Source organism: Urocitellus parryii, chromosome 5 (assembly GCF_045843805.1).
Source record: "Urocitellus parryii isolate mUroPar1 chromosome 5, mUroPar1.hap1, whole genome shotgun sequence".
Lineage (NCBI taxonomy): Eukaryota > Metazoa > Chordata > Mammalia > Rodentia > Sciuridae > Urocitellus > Urocitellus parryii.
Window position 1 is genome coordinate 143,575,775 of NC_135535.1, and position 18,786 is coordinate 143,594,560.

The window sequence follows — 18,786 nt, forward strand, 5'->3', positions numbered from 1 at the left end:
GTAATACACAAGAAAAGCAAGTAAAAGAAAACAAACTTATCTTCTCCATGGTACCTCTGGTAAGGTTTGGACAGATTAAAGATGCTCAATGAGTTTCCTCATAAGAAACAACTGGTTGGTATAATGGAATAATACTCCAAAGTTTTTGCTAGTAAACATTTTTACCTGATAAACAGTTGCTAATAACTACTCTGGTAATGGAAAATGTACAGTACATGTGAAAAAGCAGATTTGCTGGGAAAGTTGAGAAAACAACATGGTAATATTAAGTGAAGTATTTGGTGGTAATCCAATTCTCTGCCTCAACTCTATGTGGTAATGAAGAATTTTCAAATTTACTTATGCATTTAGATCAAAATAAAATTTGAGTAGATTGATCTCTAAGAGAGAAAAGTTATTTGGGAAGGCAACCTAAAGCTCTTAAACAAGATCATATCTCTGGAGACAGACTTACCAGCAAAATAATTTAATTTACATTCAAAATACTTATATACACAGTTGAATGTCTCTATCAATGCTTATTAAAAAGTTAAAGTAAGTACTTTAGTTATATTTTAATATAAATACTTCACTTAATATTACCATGTTGTTTTTCTCAACCATTTGTCTCTTATGAGGAAACTCATTGAGCATCTTTAATCTGTCCAAACCTTACCAGAGGTACTATGGAGAAGATAAGTTTGTTTTCTTTTACTTGCTTTGCTTGTGTAATACTGGAGATTGAACTCAGAACCTCACACAGCTTAGGCAAGCATCTGACCACTACGCTACATGCTCAGACAAATAATTTTGTTTTCTAATTAATAAAACTATGCCTGTGAGAGAACCCTTTGAACTCTAGATAGGGCAAAGGGGAGAGAGGGGAAGAAAGGGAGCATGTGGGTAGGAAAGATGGTGGAATAAGATGGACATCATTACTCTAAGTACATGTATGAAGATACCAATTGTGTGACTCTACTTTGTGTACAACCAGAGAAATGAAAATTGTGCTCTATATGTGTAACATGAATTGTAATGCATTCTTCTGTCATATATAACAAATTAAAATTTTTGAAAAATAAGTAAAATAAGACAAAGGAAATAAACAATTTTCAAATGCTAAAGGAATAATAAAAGAAAATTTAGGACAAATTATGATTAATCTGATTTGTTTAGGGAATTTAATTTCCTACTGGATGAAATATACTCTGGGGATTGTCAGTGTTTTAGTAACTCTATTATATGTACTAGATAGAAAAAATATATAGCAAAGAGGTGAGACATTCTGAATTCATATTGTTTAAAGGACATAAAAAGAGATATTCAGAGGTCACAAGATTTTCACTATGTTATTGCTATAAAATTATTCATTGCTTGTACTGTATCCTTGCTTATGGATGAATAAACTTGAAGCTGGATAAGCCCTTTCAAGGACCTCAAGGGTGATAGTCATGCTGAACCAAATACAAGTCTTGCTGGTTAAGCAAATTGAACATTGGAGATTTATTTATTTCAATATTTATTTTCTCTGGAGTTAATGTAAACAACTGATTCTTTAAAATGTATAATAGACTATTGATTAATTCTCTTCTGTTCAGCATATCATAGAATAACTCAGGATGATGGGTGCCTTTGTAGAGTTGGTAGTTGTCAAATTTTTTTCTCAAATGTATAAATAAGAAAGAGTTACAGATACTAGTAACAATAACATCATAATAAATTTCTTATGAACCATCAGAAATGTTTTCACTGAAGATGGATCTGTAAACTAGATGTTCCTCTTCCTCAAAGAAAGCCAAGAATGAAACAAGAAATCTTTAAATATTTCCTAATATTCTGTGAGAATTTTGGAGGACATCTTTGGCAACTTCAGAATCATTTTGTAGAAATACATTCATTCTCATTACTTACACTCTGAAATTGGAAATGGGGACTTAAGTACTCCAATGCTATTGCACTCTGTGATGTTCAACTTCCACTCTCATTATGTCAGTTTATGATTTCCTCAAAATTAGCTTTCATCAATCCCTACCTTATGAGCTTTAATCCATCAATTTTAGGACCTGGTTCTAAATATTTCTCAAGAAATCTCATGTTAATTACAACAGCCAAAGCTATACTACTTTGTAATGAGGGATATTCCTTAAATTAACCGATAAACAAGCTGATTTATGAATAAAGACTTTAATTTGTTCCAGATTTTGAACTCTGAAAAATGCAGAAGGAAAGATACAAATAGAATAATTTCTATCAAACAGGTGCTCTGGGAAAGGTGACAGGAAAGAAAAGAATCTGTAACATAATGGCTATTATACAGGAGCAAGGAGGTATTATACACATATAGGAAAACTTCAAAACGAGGGATTTCAAGGATAAATCAACATGTATTTGACTTAGTAAAAGGAAAGTAAATCTTACATGACTCAGATCCCCCTCTCTCCAATGGCAATCAAATGCATATCCTTAATGTCTCATGAAATCACCATTCTTTTGTCCTTATTATTCCAACCTAATGAAAGCATATATGCTTCACCCTCCTGAGTACTAAATGCCCTGTCAAGAACTCAAGTCCTAACAGACAATCTTTTCCCAATCACTTTTAAATGAACTCAAATAATAGTCTTAGTTTTTTCTATCAAGTTTTACAATTAATAATGGTTTGTCCAAAGACAAACCTAGGAAAGAAAACCTCAGGCAAATATCCCTAAAGATAATGTACTGGAGAGAAAAAATACATAGGAAAGGGGTAACACATTCTTATTTCATATGATTTCAAGGACATAAAATATTGATAAATCACATTCAAAAACACATTAAGAAAGCAATGTACCATGGGGCTGGGGTTGTGGCTCAGAGGTAGAGAGCTCCCCTACCATGCGTGAGGCACTGAGTTTGATCCTCAGCACCACATAAAAATAAAATAATAAAGATATTATGTCCACTTATAACTAAAAAGTAAATATTTTTTAAAAAAGTAATGTATCATGAATCAACAAATGCAATTTACCACATAAAACATAGTTAACAACAATACTCAAATGATTATCTGAAAATAATGCAGAAAACTATTTGAAAACCTTCACTATCCACTCATGTTTACAACACTAGAGAAACAAGGGATAGAAGGAAGTTACCTCAACATTGTAAAGTTATATTAAACAAACCCAATACCAACATCATTCTGAATTGGGGGAGAAATCATTTTCTCTAAAAACAGGAAACAAAAGAGATGCTTATTTTCACCATTCCTATTCCATATAGTCCTTGAAACTCTAGCCAGAGCAATAAGGCAAGAGGAGAAAAAGGAATACAAAATGGGAAAGTAGAGCTCATATTATCTTTGCTTGCTAACAACCTGATCCTATATTTAGAAGAACAAAAAACTCCACAAAAGGTTTCTAGAGCTCATAGATTAATTCAGTAAAATACAGGATACAGGTCAATAATAATAAATCAATTGCATTCTTATACTCCAAGGATGAATCTGCTGAAAAATAAATTAGGAAAACTAACCTATTTACAATAACCTCAAAAAATACTTGGAAATAAATCTAACAAAGCAGGTAAAAGATGTATTCAAAACCAAATAAACAACAACAACAAAAACAAACTATGAAACACTGAAGAAAGAAATTGTGAACCCCTTAGAAGAACTACCTGCCATGTACTTGGATAGGTATGAATATTTCAAAATGACCATACTACCAAAGCATTAGAAAGCATTAGAAAGGTTTAATGCAGTCTTCATCTAAATACCAATGACATTCCTCACAGAACTGGAGAAAAAAAAAACTGTTCTACAATTAATTTGGAAAAATAAGCCAAAGAACACTGAGCAAGAAGTACAATGTTGTAGGCAAAACAATACTGGATTTGAAATTATACTACAGAGCTATAGTAACAAAGCAAAAAACAAATAAGCAAACAAACAAAACATGGTATTGGCACCAAAACCAACATGAAGACCAATGGAATAGAATAGAAAAAATCCACCTAGATACAGTCATCTGATAGTTAACAAAGAGGCCACAAATATACATTGGAGTGAAGACAGCCTTAAACAAATAATGTTGGTCAAACTAGATATTCACATGTAGAAGAATTAAACTTGATCCCTTTCTCTCACTCTGCACAAAAGGTGATTTAAAGTAGACAAATAATTTAGGTATTAGACTAGAAAATCTGCAACAACTAGAAGAAAATGTAGGCCCAACACCTTAGCATGTTTGTACAGGCACCTATTTCCTTAACAAGATTTCCAAAACACAAGAAATAAAATCAAGAATCAAAATGTGGACAGCATCAAATTAAAAAGCTTCTGCACAGCAAAAGAAACAAGAGCATGAAGAGAGAGCCTACAGAATGAAAGATTTTTGTCACCTGCTTCTCAGAGAGGGGATCAATATCCAGAATACATAAAGAACTCAAGAAACTTAACAATAAATAAATAAATAAATAAATAAATAAATAACCAACCTACTAAATAAATGGGCAAAACACTAAATGGGCATTTCTTAAAAAAAAAAAAAAAGAAATACAAGTGTCCAAAAAATAAATGAAAAAAATATTAAATCTCTCCAGCAATCAGCAAAATGCATATTAAAACTACAATGAGATTTAATTTCACCCCATTCAGAATAACAATTATCAAGAATACAAATAATAATAAATGCTGGTGAGGATGTGGGGAAATGTTATATATTTTTGGTTGGACTGCAAATTGGTGTAACCATTCTAGAAAGTAGTACGGATATGTCTCAAAAAGCCAGGAATGGAACCAACATAAGATCCAGCTATCTCACTCCTCTGTATATATCCATAAGATCTAATATCAGCGTACTATAGTGACATAGCCACATCGATGTTTATAAGAGAACAATTCATAAGAGAGATGTTGTGGAATCATCCCAGATGCCCGTCAACATTTGAATGAATGAAGAAAAAAGTGATATATACACAATGAAGTTTTACTAAATCATGAAGAATATTGAAATTATGGCATTTGCTGGTACGCAGATGGAACTGGAGAACATCATACTGAATGAAAAAAAGCTTGACACAGAAAGTAAAAAGTCAAATGTTTTCTCTCATATGTGGAAACTATACAAAAATAAGAAAAAAAGGGGATGAGGTGGATCTCATGAAAATAGATGAGAGATCATTGGAGTAGAAGAATTTGATTGAGGGGAAGGAAGAAGGGACAGGAAAAGGCAAGAATGGTGAAATGAAACTGACCAAACTGTTCTATGTATCTATATAAATATCATACAGTAATCTCACTTTTATACATGTCTATAACATATTAATTTTAAAAAATATATAAATAAAGAGAAGAAAGCCCAGGAGAGTGGAGGAAAGGTAATAGGGAAGAGAGCAGGGGAGTGAAAGAGGAAACAATAAGGACTGAATTGGAGCAAATTATATTCCATATACGTATGATTATGTCAAAATGAATCCCAATATTATGTTTATAATGCACTAATAAAAATATTTCAAAAAATATCTGATTATTCATCAAAAATAAGGATTATGTTTTATAGAATATATCAAATTCCTTATGTGATAGGACTATATTTTATTCAACCCATGTATTTTTCAGAGCACTTAGTTTAGTACAAATTACATTAAAATCCATTTACATTAAATTATAATTTGGCTGAAAATTCATCCATAATATCTCTTGGTAATATGCATTTATATTTGAACATGGTGGTAGTTTTTTTTTTGTCCTTTGTGAAACTGAATGAGCAAGTATATTTTGCATCTAAAATTGCCCACTGCTTTATTGGAATGCTACTGTTTTTTTTTTCTCTAAAATCCTTTCTATTTGAAATATATCCATATCCAACTACTTTTCTTTTGCACAAGTGACTGTAATTTGACATTGGAGCAGAAATTACTACAAAAGGAAATGAAAGGAAAAGATAGCTTGTTTCTTATTTTTTAAATAACAGCCAAAAAATGATAAGTTTGGTGAGATGTTTAGTTTTGTTATTATAGGATGTAAAGGAAAAAAGTCAACATAGTGTTTTTTTAATTTCTTCTAGAGTAGTACCAAATTTCAATTCAATTATCTAGTAAAGCAATAATATCTAGAACTGTAATAATGAGAATACTGTTGAAATTTTAAAATGTCCAAGTTAATATGATTGAAAAAAATGTGTACAAACAAACAAAAACTTCATGAAAATTCAAGCAATTAGGCATTAATGTTTGAAATTTGGCCATGGAAAACTACTATGACAACCTAAAAGTATGCTAGATGATATAAAGGTAGATATTTTTAATTGCATTTATAAATACATTTTCTTTGAAAATAGGTATTTCTAAATATATAAGGGGTATGATATATGAAAATAATATAAAAGACAAATAGTCTCTTTTCCCTCTCTTTCAGTAGTATAGATTCATAATGCAGGTGTTTGTAATCACTATATTGATTTTCATAAATATTTTCACCAATTTTAACAAATGGGAAAGTTCAGTCTGTTAAGGTCTTAGGAGATCCATAGATTTTAAATATTTTATGTTATGAGTAATATTTATTATTTATGGAAAAACTAAAATATTATATATTATATATCTTATTTTTATTATTGCTATTATTATCATGTTACCTTTCTTTGATAATACTCTGGACCTAATACTCTAGAACAGAAATTAAATTTTAGTAGTTTTCTTACACTCTATGATTTGACACAGCTCCCATTATTTTAGATCCCACATACAATAAAGTACTGTAGAATAAACATGTTAATTATTAAAATTTACCTCTATAAAAGCATAGCTGATTGACTTCTCATGAAATGTTTTCACATTGTTTAGTTTCTAAAGTTTCCAAATGGGAAAGGTCTACTGGATAATCAATTTAGGAAGTACAATGTTCTAGAGATCTATATATCTGAAGTTTGATTAAGTTTTTAAAATGCATTAATCTGAAATGTATGCAATTTCCCATTACTCAAATAGAAATCCCAAACTGGAGAACATCCCTAACTGGAGAACATTTATTTTACCTATATCCTTGAATTCCTTCATCCTTTGGTTCATTGAAAAGATATTTATTAAAAACATCTTTGTTCCCAGCATTGTGCAAGATGTTGTGTGTACAATAGTGATGAAAAAAGACAGAAAGTAAAGAAAGAAATTGTCCTAGTGTTTACTTCAACAGAGCCTATAATTTGATGGAGTAAGGATTTTAAAAGTATAATTTAAAAGTTTATAATATGCTATGAAGGAAAAATCAGAATATTCTGAGATGATAAGAGGGTATAAGTTAGAAAGAGCAGTTATGGAAGACTTTCTTGAGGAAGTGACATTTAAACTGAAGCTATAGAGGAAAAGCAGATTAATAGTCATAGTGGGAGCATGAGAATGAGCAAGAAGAAACAAATGATAGAATTTAAATGTGGATACTATCCAGAGAACGGGCCATGCAGGACACAGACAACAGGCTTAATTCCAATAGCAGTCACAGGAGAGTGCATGAGAATTATTTTATGTAATCTTAAATTTAAAATAGCCCTCTTAGTACTAAATGAAGAAGGGAGACAAAAATAAGATGTAAAGAAAGATATTGCAGAGGTATATGTAAAAGTTGGTGGTAACAATAGGAACAGAAAACAGGTAAAAGAGGAAAAATTGGGAGGATTCCATAATAGTTTGGGAGACAGGAATAAACGGGAATGTGTCAAGAATAACAGTTTTACAGTTTGAGTGACTAAATGGAAGATGTTCCTTTTATTAGAGGGGGAACACCATTCATTTGAACAAAATATGGATGTAAGAATATTTCAAATACAATTGAAGTCTGTAGCATGAATGAATAACCTGTATAATTAAAAATTATGCTTTTGTTTATTTTTTATTTTAGTGCAAAAAGGCCAAGATATGAAATTATATGTATATTAGTAAAAACAAATGGTTTAACCTATCAAAAATAAAGTTATGTACAATATATAAAATTATGTAAAAATATATCTACATTTTTGTTGATAAAAAAACAAATTTGCTCTTTTAGTCCACCTAGTGTTTGCAAAAATAATAAACTCTACTAAGATATCAAATAAATATTTCTATCAAATTTTAAATATAACACACACACACATCAGAGGGGAAAAATCATTTTCTTAAATAAATTGACAAAGTTTATTAAATGGTTATATAGGCTTGTCTAATCTTCTTTAGAATTATGGAAATCAAAAAAAAATAATAACCTTAATATATGCTTTAAAATGCTATGATCATGTCTTCTCCACAAAAAAACTAAGTAAAATATGTGACACAAGGAGATTTCACAGATATGGTAGCAAGGAATATTGGCAATCATGAATATTTCACATAGTTAATGAGAATGGTATAATAATAATGAGGTGACATATAAAAGATGTCGTATGCAATGTGAACATGTATAGTAGTTTTTATAACATAGTAATTTAATATTTACAACACTCTTGTGAGATTCAGAAAAGACATGGTAACCCATAAATATATACAATATTGGGTTGTATGCCTAAGGTAAATAATACATTTAAATTTTAAATGAAGAGAAGATTAAACTGTCCAAAGTCATGTTAACAGAGAACAGACAGGCATGAGTGGTGAGAAAATGAACTGAAGGGACTAATTCTATGAAATGGGCCCACTGTGATGATTCCAACATGCTTTATTTTTTACGGCATCTGATAGAAGAAAAAGATGGCTACGACCTACATGCTGTGGGGTCAGGCTCCAAATTCCTCAATAGGACACCCATAGCACAAGAGTTAACATCTAGAATCAACAAATGGGACTTACTTAAACTAAAAAGTTTTTTCTCAGCAAAAGAAACAATAAGAGAGGTAAATAGGGAGCCTACATCATGGGAACAAATCTTTACTCCTCACACTTCAGATAGAGCCCTAATATCCAGAATATATAAAGAACTCAGAAAATTAGACAATAAGATAACAAATAACCCAATCAACAAATGGGCCAAGGACTTAAATAGACACTTCTCAGAGGAGGACATACAATCAATCAATAAGTACATGAAAAAATGCTCACCATCTCTAGCAGTCAGAGAAATGCAAATCAAAACCACCCTAAGATACCATCTCACTCCAGTAAGATTGGCAGCCATTATGAAGTCGAACAACAATAAGTGCTGGCGAGGTTGTGGGGAAAAGGGTACACTTGTACATTGTTGGTGGGACTGCAAATTGGTGCAGCCAATTTGGAAAGCAGTATGGAGATTTCTTGGAAAGCTGGGAATGGAACCACCATTTGACCCAGCCATTCCCCTTCTCAGTCTATTCCCTAAAGACCTAAAAAGAGCATGCTACAGGGACACTGCTACATCGATGTTCATAGCAGCACAATTCACAATAGCAAGACTGTGGAATCAACCTAGATGCCTTTCAATAGACGAATGGATAAAAAAAATGTGGCATTTATACACAATGGAGTATTACTCTGCAGTAAAAAATGACAAAATCATAGAATTTGGTGGGAAATGGATGGCATTAGAGCAGATTATGCTAAGCGAAGCTAGCCAAGCCCTAAAAAACAAATGCCAAATGTCTCCTTTGATATAAGGAGAGTAACTAAGAACAGACTAGGGAAGAAGAGCACGAGAAGAAGACCAACATTAAACAAGGATGAGAGGTGGGAGGGAAAGGGAGAGAGAAGGGAAATTGCATGGAAATGGAAGGAGACCCTCAGGGTTATATAAAATTACATACAAGAGGAAGTGAGGGGAAAGGGAAAAACAGTACAAGGGGGAGGAATGAATTACAGTAGTGGGGGTAGAGAGAGAAGAGGGGAGGGGAGGGGAGGGGAGGGGGGATAGTAGAGGATAGGAAAGGCAGCAGAATACAACAGACATGAGTTTATCAATATGTAAAGCAATGAAGTGTAACTGATGTGATTCTGCAAGCTGTATACGGGGTAAAATGGGAGCTCATAACCCGCTTGAATCAAAATGTGAAATATGATATATCAAGAACTATGTAATGTTTTGAACAACCAACATTAAAAAATAAATTAAAAAAACAAACAAAAAAAAAAACAGTAATTTATCTGTGGCCTGGCTTCAGTTGACATGATTTTTTATATTCCTTAGTAAGTCACCTGTTATCTGCAGGAGAAATGCATGCATGAAATAATTCCAATAAGTATACAAGTTACCATGAAATGGAAATTTTGAGACCCTTTCACAGACCACTTAGCAGCTCAGGGAAATAAGGATAATTCCCTCTTGAATACAAAGTTTGTACAGATTCCAATTAGAATTGGTTACCATGGGCCAGAGTCACCTAAAGTGATCATGGCAATAGGAACTTGAAAGTCTAATATCATCCTGCTGTCAGTCAAAAGTCAAGAGGTTGACCTGGGTGAGAATCTCAGTAAAACTGAAAGACAAAAGAGGCATGCTGTCTCTCTCCTGTCTGAGAGCCCTGCTCCCCCCCCCCCACTTAAGACTGTCCCCTTTTCTTCATCCCATCCTGTGGGAGGCCATCATGCTATGTGACCAGCATTTTCCTTTCTTGATTGGTCAGGTTCTGTCAGTCACTTCTAGTGCTCTGGCCACATCAAAGTGGTCCTAGATGGCTGCCCCGATCTTGGAAGTAGCAAAATGTCACAAAATGTGTCTTCATGTGTAGGCGTATCTTCTTGCAGCCCCATGGGTCCAGCTATGCTCACCTGTTCCTTTGTTCCTTTGTGATGTAACCCCTTGCCCTGTTTGGGATAGAATGTTCCATGGAAATGCCCTTTGTGTGTTCCCTTCTCTTGCTCTGCCCTTGGGTGTGGCCTTCCTAGATGTCAGTCAACTTGCAGACAGCAGACATCAGGAAGCTAGACTCAGCCCCTTAAAACCTGACCCCTTGCCTTATTGGAATGGCTTCTCCTCAATAAAAGGGGTCAGCACTTGCTCCCTTGCTTGCTCTCTCTTTCTGCAGACCCTTAAGGTCAGAAGAGCCTTCACAGGACCCCCCAAAGAAAAAGGTATCTTTGTCTCTTATGTGGTTATTTTGCTCAGCCCAGTTCCCCTGAAGTAACCCTAAGTGTTTTTGTCACAGGGAATGGGACACCATCACTTCTAATAAATTCAGGTCTGTTACTCTGAGTGACGTGTCTGAAATCTTTCTAAAATGATCATAAGAAGTAGGATTGAAAGGGAAGCCCCTCCCTTGCCTCAGTTTTCTAGAAGGCCCCAGCCCTATAACAATGTAAGAGTGCAAAGGACAGCGGGGGACACAATGAGCAAGTCTGGTTCTTAATTCTATTTTCTTAGATTAAATTCAACATAAGTTTCAACATTTATAAACTCTGGAAATCTGAATCAATTATCATCATATACATTCAAGTTTTTCTAAAAAACTAGATTGTGAAAAAAAAATTTCAAAGTATTTCTAGCTCTAATAATCCATGATCCATGATAAATCATAATTAAGGACATATATCAAATATCTATAATTTAAAATATTTATCCATAATAAAAGCAGGAAGATGTACCTTGCCTGAAGATGTGAAATTAGAGATCATTGTAATAAAGAGCCATGTGAGACAATACTTTATGACAGAGCAAATTCTGTCTGAAATAAAAGAGAACACATATCTAGAATGCGGTTCTGTCTAAACTGAAGCTGCTTTGAGGGAATTAAATTAAATTGATATTAGGCAGATCCCTACTATATACAATTTTGCAATTTTATATACTATATACCATTTTATATATTATATACTATTTTGCAAACTACTGGCAATTAGAAGCCTTTAAGAATTCCTGTCCTAAAGAACTTATAGGTCGGTAGAGAACATCATGGTAAATGATATAAGCCAAACTCAGAAAATCAAAGGTCAAATGTTTTCTTTCATTTACACAAGCTAGATTAAAATGAGGAGGAAAGAGAAGAGGGTGGGGTGGAATCCCATGAAAATAGAAAAGAGATTATTGGAGTAGAAGAAAGGAATTGAGGAAGAGGGAGAAGAGACAAAAAATGGAAGAATTGCACAATGAAACTGATCAAATTACCCCATGTCCATATATGAATATACCACAACATGTATAAACTCTGGAAATCTGAATCAATTATCATCATATACATTCAAGTAGTTTGGCCATTTAATTTGGTAACAAGCTGCCAAACTATATTCAAAAGTGTTTGTATCAGGGCTAGGGATTTAGCTCAGTTGGTAGAGTGCTTAGGTCATATGCATAAGGCCCTAGGTTCAATCCCCAGCACCAGGAAAATAAGAAGACTTTATGTATATCTATAGTAAACTAATTTTAAAAAAACTACATATAAAGAGAAGAAAAAAACAGTAGAGAAAGGAGAAAGGAGGTAGGGAAGGGAGGACAGAAAAGGGAAGTAATGGGGACTGATTGGAACGAATTATATTCTGTGCCTGCAAAGTTAGGTCAAAATGAATTTTCCAAAATTATGTAAAACTGTATTGCACAAATTAAAAAAAAAAGATTTATTGTACTATAAGGTAAATGGGTATGTGAAAGTTAACAATTTAATAAAACATATGAGAGATATAGTTGGAAGAAATAACAGTAAAACTTTAATAATACATTAAAACATGAGCAAGATGTCAATAGTTATACAAAATGAAAGATATTCCATTATAAAACAAAACAAAACTCTATATGCTCTTAAATTCAATAACATGGAGAAGTACAGAAGGAGTTGGAAAAAATGTTTGACTATTCTTGGCTGATGTTCTTGGATGTTATGTGTGGAATTTGAACCATACATTTATCAGAGTTTCCAGAAGGATGGGGATCTGCTCTGGTTTAGTTTCAGAATAATCATTTGGAGTAATGCAATGTAGAATACTGTGAAATAAACTTACTGTCTATCAGAGTACCATTAAAATTTATGACAGTCATGGACTTAGAAAAAAATTATGATATATATGCAAAATGGCACAAATACTTTTATTTTCCTGGTGCTGGGGATTGAACCCAGGGCCTTATGCATATGAGGTAAGCACTCTACCAACTGAGCTAAATCCCTAGCCCTGATACAAACACTTTTGAATATAGTTTGCAGCTTGTTACCAAATTAAATGGCCAAACTACCAAAAGTGCTATACTGTTCAATGAAAATTTCTATTAAATTTCCAATGACTTTTTTCACAGAAATAGAAAAATCAGTTATGAAATTCATTTGGAAAAGTAAGAGACCCAAAATAGTTAAAGCAATCTTTAATGAGAAAGCAAAGTAGAAAACATCACACTACTAGACCTCAAATTATACTATAGGGCTGTGATAACAAAACAGAATGGTACTGGCATCAAAATAAGCATGAAGATCATTGGAACAGAATAGAAGAAGCAGATACAAACCCACATAGATACAAGTTATCTGAAACTAGACAAAGTTGCCGAAAATGTTGGAGAAAAATTGCCTTTTAACAAATGGTGCTGGGAAAACTCAAAATCCATATGTAATAGATTGAAATTTAACTCCATGACTCACCCTGCAGAAAACTCAACTCACAGTAGACCAAAGACCTAGAAATTAGATCAGAAACCCTGCAACTACTAGAAGAAATTGTAGGCCCAACACTCCAACATATTAGCTCAGGAACTGCCTTTCTTACAAGACTCTAAAGTACAAGACATAAAATTAGAAATAAATAAATGAATGGCACCAAAATAAAAAACTTCTTCACAGCAAAGGAAACAATTAGGAGCATGAAGAAGGAGCCTAAAGAATGGAAGAAAAATCTTTGCACCTGTCTCTCAGATTGGATGTTAATATCTAGGATATATAAAGGACTCAAACAACTTAACATCAAAAAATGATTCAACTAATAAATGAGCAAAGGAAATAAACAATTCTCAAAAGAAGAAATGCAAAGGATCAACAAATATATGAAAAGTGTTCAACATATCTAGCAATTAAAAAAATGCAAATTATAACGACATTGAGATTTCATCTCACTCCAGTCAGAATGACAATTATCAAGAATATCAGTAAAAATAGATATTGGTGAGAATGTGGGAGGAAGGGTACACTGATACATTGTTTGTGGGACTGCAAATTGGTGCAACTACTCTGGAAAACAGTATGACGTGTCCTCAGAAAAACTAGAACTAAACCCACCATATGACCTGGTATATATCCAAAGAATTTGAAATCAGCATACAACAGTGATACATCAATGTTTATAATAGCTCAATTCACAATAGCTCTTCTATGGAGTCAATATAGGTGTCCTTCAACAGATGAATGGACAAAGAAATTGTGGTACATATGCAAAATGGATTATTACTCAGATATCAGGAAGAATGACTTTAGGACATTTGCCAGTAAATTAATGGATTGGAGACTATCATGCTAAATGAAATAAGTCAATCCCCCCCCAAAACAATGGTCAAATATTTTCTCTGATATGTGGAGGCTAACCCACAATAAAGTGGGGGGAGATAAGAGAAGTTTTTTGGATAAGACAAAGGGGAATGAAGGGAAGGGAGAAGGAATGGGATAGGGAACAATAGTAGAATGAATTGGACCTAACATTCCTGTATATATGTATATGCATATAGCACAGTGAATCTCACCATTATGTACAACCACAAGACATTAATTTTTTAATATTTATTTTTTTAATTTTAGGTGGACACAATATCTTTATTTTATTTTTATGTGGTGCTGAGAACCCAACCCAGTGCCTCATGCATTATAGGAGAGCATGCTACCACTTGAGCCACAACCTCAGCCTAACATTAATTTTTTAAAAAGTATAATTAAATAGAAAGATGAGTAGAGTAGATGGAAGGGAATAGAACGTGAGAGGAAAGGAGGGAAAGAGAGACCCTGGAGACTGAATTAGAACAAATTATAATCCATGCTTTTATAATTATATCAAAATAAATTTTATTATCATGTAAAACCAAAAAGAACCAATAAAAAATTAGAAATAAACACTAAATAAACATGGTCTTAGCATACATTTCAGAAATCCTACTCCATGTTATTTACAGAAGGGAATTGATAATATTACTGCTTAAAAACTGCATAAGACATTTATAGTAGGTTTATTGATAATTGATAAAAAAGTGAAAGTTACAAAGATATTCTTCAGTAAGAGAAGGAATAGACATTCTGTGATATTATTAAGATAATGTATTTCATTCACCATTAAAATAAATAGGTTATCAAGCCATGAAAAGACATGGAGAAAGCTTTAATGCATATTATAAAGTGAAAGAAGTCAATCTGGAAAGGGTACCTGCTGTATCTTGTTCTGAAAAAGGCAAAACCATACAGACAGTAAAAAAAAATCAGTTGTTGTCAAGAAGTGGTGGGGGAGGACTGAAAATGGAAAGCACAGAATTTTTAGGGCAGTGCAACTACTTTGTATGATACTATAATGTTATATGCACATTAGGATGCATTAGTAAAAACATAGAAACTGCAAAATACCCAGAGTAAATACTAATCTAAACTGCAGAATTCGAAAGATTAAAAAATATCAGTGTAAGCTCATCAGTTGTGTCAAATGAACCACTCTGGTAGAGGGTGTGGATAACAGGGGAGGCAGGGAATGTATCAGAAAACTCTCTACCTTCCATAACTTTTGTTGTGAACTCAAAGTTTCTCTAAAAATAAAGTCCTTTATAAATAAAATAAAAGAAAATGATGACAGATATATTTTGAAGTAGAATCGCACGATGGATCAGGTGGGAAGAAAAGGTATTTCTCTCTCTATATATATATATAGTAGCAGACAGGTAGAATGGGAGTCTAAGATTTAATGCACAACATGAGTACTATAACTAGTGTAATACTGCCTTAGGGTTAAAAGAAGATAGAAATTTCATAATCTGAAAAATAATAAGAAGGTATGCAGTAGGTGAAGGATGCAAATACAACTACATCTCCTAAGGACTAGAGGGGTGCTTCATAATATAATCACCTCCAAAGAAGGCCAGAAAGATAATGGATTAGTTAACTTCTCTTGGGTATATACAGTGTGAAGTGCTTGTCAAAACTCTGCATGGTCAAGTTCAACAGACTTCTGTGATGTCAGCTCAATGCTCAGGACAGGGTTACCAGAGGGAATGTCACTTTGAGTGACATGGGTATATACAGAGGTACTACATGAAAATTTTGGAGTAGAGGAAAGAGAGAGCTAGAAGCAGATTTTAAAGGAATATTAACATTCAAAGCATGAGAATTGAACAACAACAATAACATGGCTCAGCCTGCAGAGGTGTAGCTTGAGAACTAAGGGAGTTTTCGATAAATTTGAGAATCCACATAAGTTTCAAATAGATTAATGAATGAGAAATGCCTTTGAGTTTGATACATACAGAATAGACAAACATTATATATGATTTTATATGACATTAGTGGTGTGATATGAGTGAAATCCAGATTAGATAGATAGACACAGACAGAAGAGACAGACAACAAAGAGACAACTACAGATATGTTGGCACTGGGATTGATTGACAAATTTAGATAATTTTGTTATTGAGGTGAAGAATCAGTGATAGTTTCATTCCAGAGCTTCATCTGTGAGAAATGTTTATACAAAGGCTAATAATCCAGTTACAGTTTCAGATATGGGAGTAAAGGTGCTGCTTTAAGATAATGTTTATCTTAGTTTCAATTCCTCACATATAAAAATCAGAATCACTTTGGTCCTTTTCACAATAATCGAGCATAAGAGATATACAAAAACTCAGTGGTATAATTTATAGCTTATAGTTTTCAACAAGGACCTGGTAACATGTTTGTGACAAATCTATCCACTTCCTATGGACAATAACAGTTTTTTTGTAGTAAGAAAATAGTGGACTACAGGAATTTAGTGTGCACTCACATCAGGCCAAAATAATCTCATGCATATGTTGAGAATGACATTACAATAATTAAAACATGTTATCCAACCCTCTTTTTTTTGTAGAGTGCTCATTATCACCCTCGTTTCTAATATTTTCACTCTTTTGGATTTTAAGATTACTAACCAAAAAGAAAACTAATTGATCTTCTTTGGGGTCAGTGAGGTTAATGAGCAGAAGGGAGTGTAGCATAGCAACCAATGTCATGACCCTAAAAGGGCTTTTGCCAATCACAGTTCTAAACCATTGTGCTTTGTTTTAATTTTTTCTCTCAATGGGAAATCCATTTCATTTTATTTCTGGGCTCCTGCAGGATGATTGATAGCCAAACATTCATTTACCTCATACCAGGAATAACATTAAAAATACTAATTATAAAGTTTAATTTCTTGACTTTTAAATATTTTTTTTTAAATGCAGGCAGACAGAAACAAACAACAATTTATATCTGCATAATTCAGGAAAATGTATAAAATGTAAATCTTTAAATGCAAAGCAAGATCTGTTTTATAAAGTAATCCATAAGGGAAATTAACTTTTGTAGCCTTCAAATATCAGAAAAAAGCTTTTGATCCCTTAAGGCAAACGTTTTTGAGATACAGTTCCACCACATAATTATGATCGTTTTCTTAGTTACATTTTCTAGTTCCCTGCTGGCTGTTTTTCTATATAAACTTAGTTTTATTTCCAATTATATCATTATAGAGAAGAGTATCAGGTTTAATTAAATAAGAACACGAAAATAATTGTCATTCCTTTATTTGTATAGACTATAATTTGGCTACCTAAGGTAGATTATCTCATAAAGAAAAATGTAATTCTCTTAGTCCATCAATTAACTACAAATAAAGCCCAGTGCATTTATAAATTCTCACTCATTCATATTTTCTTTCACTTATTTCTTGATTGTATGTTGGCCTTCCTTTCTTTCATTTTCAAATAAAGATTTATTAATCATTCATTATATAAATCATTTGATATGTGAGAGGATTATGGATATAGTTTCTATTGACATAAAAATGAATTAATTACAATCCTGCCCTTAAAATAAATGTGTAAAACAGTTAAATTATTTCAAATCAAATACAAACAAGTCAAATAGCTGTTTATAATAATGACTTCATTCTACTTTAGAGTCCATGTAGACATATATATGTATATTTACTTGAAAAGTGAGCATCAATTTAAAGTCATTTTAGCTAAATTAAGCCACATAAGTCTGAAATTCATTTTTATTTCTTTCTAATTTTTTTTTGTTTTAGATGGACAGAATGCCCTTATTTTATTTTATTATTATTATTTTTTAATGTGGTGCTGAGGATTGAACCCAGCACCTCAATGCATACTAGGCAAGTGCTCTGCCACTAAGCTACAGCCCCAGCCCTCATTTTTATTTCTTAAGTGATTTCTTAATACAGTGGGCAATGATCGTGGAAATAACTGCTTTGTGCATATCCTTACATCATATGGGTACTTACCTGTATGACACTGTCTCCCGCTCTCATGTCTGTGTATACATAGACATCATAGGATATTTCTGGGAAGGTTGGAGTATTGTCATTTGCATCCATCACTCGAATATTGACAATAACTGGCTCGCTTTCTTGTACTCCATCAAATGCTGTTATCTTTAGAGGAAGAAAAATACACTTAATGGAGAACTCATGCAAGTATAAATAGTACAGAATCCACTCTTACAACTTAATGAGTTTTTAATAAGTGATTTACAATTTTAAAAGGGTGCTAAGATGTTTTGTTGATGAAAGGAAGTAATAAAAATATATACGCATATATTCAAGTGTTTTAATGTACTAAAAAGAAATTATTAAGGATCCTGTTCTACTTTTAACACATTCCACTGCAAGCACATTTTAAATAAGGGGATATGCATAATATCTTGGAGCCTTAAAGTGAACCAATAACATTACTGATTCCTTAGAGCTAAATAGAAAATAATC

At 32.7% G+C, this 18,786-nt stretch overlaps 1 protein-coding gene across 17 annotated transcripts in view; it reads right to left on the reverse strand.

Annotated features, from left to right (window-relative positions):
• Nucleotides 1–18,786, reverse strand: part of Pcdh15 (protocadherin related 15) — a 716,528-nt gene that overhangs the window by 283,928 nt on the left and 413,814 nt on the right. For all 17 annotated transcript variants that reach the window (XM_077799359.1, XM_077799358.1, XM_077799357.1 and 14 more), the window contains one exon: nucleotides 18,307–18,456. In XM_077799359.1, coding sequence (XP_077655485.1) covers nucleotides 18,307–18,456 — 150 coding nt within the window. The remainder of the gene's footprint in view (nucleotides 1–18,306; nucleotides 18,457–18,786) is intronic.